This window comes from Branchiostoma floridae, chromosome 5, assembly GCF_000003815.2.
Source record: "Branchiostoma floridae strain S238N-H82 chromosome 5, Bfl_VNyyK, whole genome shotgun sequence".
Lineage (NCBI taxonomy): Eukaryota > Metazoa > Chordata > Leptocardii > Amphioxiformes > Branchiostomatidae > Branchiostoma > Branchiostoma floridae.
Genome location: NC_049983.1, coordinates 9,939,059 through 9,943,024, shown reverse-complemented (window position 1 = coordinate 9,943,024; position 3,966 = coordinate 9,939,059). Strand labels below are relative to the sequence as shown.

Sequence of the window (3,966 nt, the reverse complement as noted above, 5' to 3'; positions counted from 1 at the left end):
TAATTCAATGACGTCTTCATTTAAAGCAATGATACAAGCAATACTTGATCAAAACACACCATTCGCTCTTTAGAATAGCTTGTATAGAAGGCATGTGCATGCACAGATCGTATAGATAAGCAATACTTGCAAGCAATACTTGATCAAAACACACCATTCGCTCTTTAGAATAGCTTGTTGTTCAATTATTACCTCCAGGAAGCATGCGTATCCAGCGTAATATCTCCGAATGGACTGCGATGATATTTGATTCGTGTGTATGTTGTAGACCCGAAGGTCAGGATCGATATTTATGTGTCTTTGGTCCTGGACACGATGTGGTCCCGTTTTTTCCAGATTTGACTGGTAACATATAAAAGGCAGTCGCTCTGTTCCTGACAGTTGTCGGTCTTCTCTTCATCGGTATTAAGGTTAGTTCGACACGCAGCATTTTATTGCACATGTTTGCCCCACTGGCCATATGGTAACAATCATATATATGTAACAATGGAAACAATCATACACATCTATAAATATATTATGCAGATATGCGTCTAATCTATTCTAGGACATTTGACTTCCTCTCGCTTCTTGGTAATTGCATAAATGTAGCTAGCTGTATGGTTGGTTAGAGTTGGTTTATCTAAAGCTGACATAAATATAAATTTCTCTTTACTATTCACGTATCTGAAGTGGGGATATTTACTTAACACATAAATAGAATGCTCCTATCGCTAACATACAAAGGACAATCCACAGTAAAATGTACTTCATTCCCTACTTAACCTATGATAGTATTAGTTAATCAAGTTCCAGTTGAGATTTAGTAGAATTAGAACATAAAAGGGGGGTGCCTGAGCTCCAAGAATGTGCCCTAGTTGCTAGGGGGCCAAGACTTATGTCACTTATTCCTGAGCACAAGAGCTATCTAATACTCAAAATTCGTGACCATAGATTGTTCAGAGCACGAGATAGCAAAGCCGGAAGTTGCGCTGCAGTACCAAGAAAAGCTTCCAGGGGGTCCCAAATCGAATCATTTACAGCTTTTGTCACACCCCACCAACACACCAAGTATGAAACCAATCCATTCAGCCGTTCTTGAGTTATCTTGTTCACAGGCAGACAGACAGACAAACGCTAGTGAAAATATAACCTCCATGACATTTCATGGAGGTAATAATATTGATAATCCTTGTACCTCGTACCCTTGTGCCGACACAGGGAATGCATCATGAGTGAGAAACTGTTGCTGGTGTTTCTCCTGGTCCTTCTGAAGCTGCTGGGAACGGCGGAATCCTGTAGCTGTTCATCCACGTTATGTAACTGCTACAACCAGAGCCTCACCAGCGTTCCACAGGACCTGCCGACAAACATCACGAACTTGGACCTGGGAATTAATCTGTTGACAACTTTAAGTCAGTCTGATTTCTCACGATATAGAAGCTTAGAAGATTTATATCTCGATAGAAATAGCATATCTACCATCAATAGCCAAGCATTCTATTACTTATCAAATGTGACCATAATGTGGTTTAATGATAACCGAGTAGCAATACTTAGAGCTGACATGTTCACAGGGTTGGGAAACTTGCGGAGCCTGATTCTTTTCTCTAATGATATCAGTGATATTCAGGCTGGCACTTTTAGTCCGACACCTCGACTTATAAGCTTGTCCCTGCAGAGCAACAAGTTAACACATCTCAGATCTGACATGTTTACAGGGCTGGGAAACTTGCAGACCCTTTATCTGTATGATAATGGCATCTCTAATATTCAGCCTGGGACTTTCGATCCAACACCACATCTCAAATCCTTGTACCTGAATCACAACCACATTGCGACCATCCCTTCAAATTTACTGGGAAATCTACTGCAGCTGGATTCCCTCCAATTGTCCAACAATAACATCACATCGTTTCCATTTGAAGGTTTGTCAAAAATACAAACAATCGGTACTCTATACCTTGACAATAACCAAATGACGACCCTTCCATCTGTAGCGTATGACATACTTTCGTCGATCTTCCTTGTGAGAATTCAGGACAACCCCTGGCAGTGTGACTGTAGGATGTTTGACTTTAGGTTAAAGATGACGGGAATTTATTCATTTGAATACCAGGTAAATTGTTCCCAACCTGACCAACTCTATGGACAGATGCTTAAAGATATAAATCCCGAGAATCTGATGTCCGGTTGTGAACAACCAACAATTGAAAAGTTTGGAAGAGATGATAACATGTTATTGGTACAAGGAGAGACTCTCAGTTTAGTCTGTGAAGCTTCAGGAATCCCTACACCAGATATCACAGTTACCCTCCCATCAGGACTCAATGCTACTGTTGAGTCAGGTGGGAGGGTGACTGTGGATGTGAATGGTACGATCACTGTGAGAAATACAACAGCAGCAGATGCTGGTCTGTACGTCTGTACTGCAGAAAATCCAGTCGGCTCCACGTTTGCCACCCTGATTGTAGACCTACCCACGACTGGTTTGAGGCCATCAATGACAGCGATCGTCTTCTCCCTACCTGTACTCATTGGTGCTGTCTGTGGTTCCATAGCCGGCACACTCCTCATTGTTGTCACCATTGCGGCAGTCTGGCGTAAGAGGAAAAACAAGACTTCCAAAGGTCCAGATTTCAGCGTTGTGTATAAGAATACCAACACCGCAACAACTGCACTGTGACCGCTATTGTTGTTATCGTTATTGGGTGGGCCGATTACTCTCTCTTTGCAGCTAGCCAGGGGCTCACTAGCGAGGAGCTTACAATAGGCGGGGCTAAATCTAGGATAAATGCTATGGCAAGGCAAATTGAGGTCGTCAGTGGGGATCTATACAACAAATAGATATAGTTTACTGCAAATTTTTGCCCGTGGGCTAATTGCAGTTAACATGAGAAACTCAAACAGTGTAAAAACATTATCACAAGTGTCTACTCTAGTCTAAAACTAGTAAAAGCTAACTCTAGAGCCTGGGTTATTGGGTTCGATTTCTTTTTCGGAGACAGTGGAAGACGAAAGATCCCACGTTTATTATTATGTGTGGGCTTTGTGATGTTAGAAGGAGAATTAATTCTTTTTGTCAGTGAATGTAAAGAAGTTTGGGTGGAATTTGGTGGCCTCTTCAAACAGCTCTATCCTTTCGTGATTGTAGAAAGATTAGTTTGACATAAAATGTGTTTCGTCTTCCACCACGTTTGACGTGCATTGTTTGCATGTTCTCTCACACACAGGTAGCTTCTTGTACCGCCCTCTCTCAATTTCAAGAGGGTGGGCACTAATTCAAATTTTGCTGATTGCCGAGTGTAGATCAAATTTATCTAATTATAAGTATTTTTCCATAGTATGTGCACACATACTATGGTGTCGTATAAAACCTTAGCTTACCAGTACCAATGCTCAAGTTATGACGAGGCTGAGTTTGGATAAACATATCAGAGAAATAATAGTTGCAAAGTATCAAATTGTTACTCTCTGGTTTATGTTGTTTTGCTGTCTAATATTGCTCTTGTTGTCGTTGTTGTAGAAATATGAATAAAGATTATGTTGACAAAACTGAAAGACAAACCCCTTCGGTTTTTAGTCAATTACACAGCCGTTCAATACAACTAAGCCAAAACTGACTACATGTTTCCGGCTAGTATCCGTACGTCTTTATGCATACTTATATTAAAAACAATGTGTTTGATTTTAGGTATAAGTTATACCCTAAAATCAAACACATTGTTTTTTTTATTTCTTCAGTACTATATTTTTATTGCTTCGAAGCCTGTCATCCCCAAAACTGAAAACTGTGCTCTGTTACATTAAATGGACCAGTGATGCTAGTGAATGGATACACAACCACGCAATAAAGCCAACACCTTTATTTCAGTACCGTACATGAATTACATCCTAAAGAGAAATGATAAAAACTAAATTATCGGTTGACCAAAAGCATTGTGGCTGCTAAGAGTAAGACGAAAAAACACATTTCTTTTTTTAAAT

The 3,966-nt window shown here is 40.2% G+C and overlaps 1 protein-coding gene across 1 annotated transcript; it reads left to right on the top strand.

Moving 5' to 3' along the window:
* The first annotated feature begins 1,206 nt into the window (after positions 1-1,206).
* Positions 1,207-3,640, top strand: LOC118416791 (leucine-rich repeat-containing protein 15-like). Its single transcript, XM_035822039.1, has one exon. It carries the CDS (start codon positions 1,211-1,213, stop codon positions 2,663-2,665), a length of 1,455 nt encoding a protein of 484 aa, XP_035677932.1. The 5' UTR covers positions 1,207-1,210; the 3' UTR covers positions 2,666-3,640.
* Positions 3,641-3,966: the final 326 nt, after the last annotated feature.

What these genes read in the sequence shown, in the direction of transcription:
- LOC118416791 (XM_035822039.1), top strand. Translation starts at nt 1,211, where the DNA reads ATGAGTGAGAAACTGTTGCTGGTGTTTCTCCTGGTCCTTCTGAAGCTG.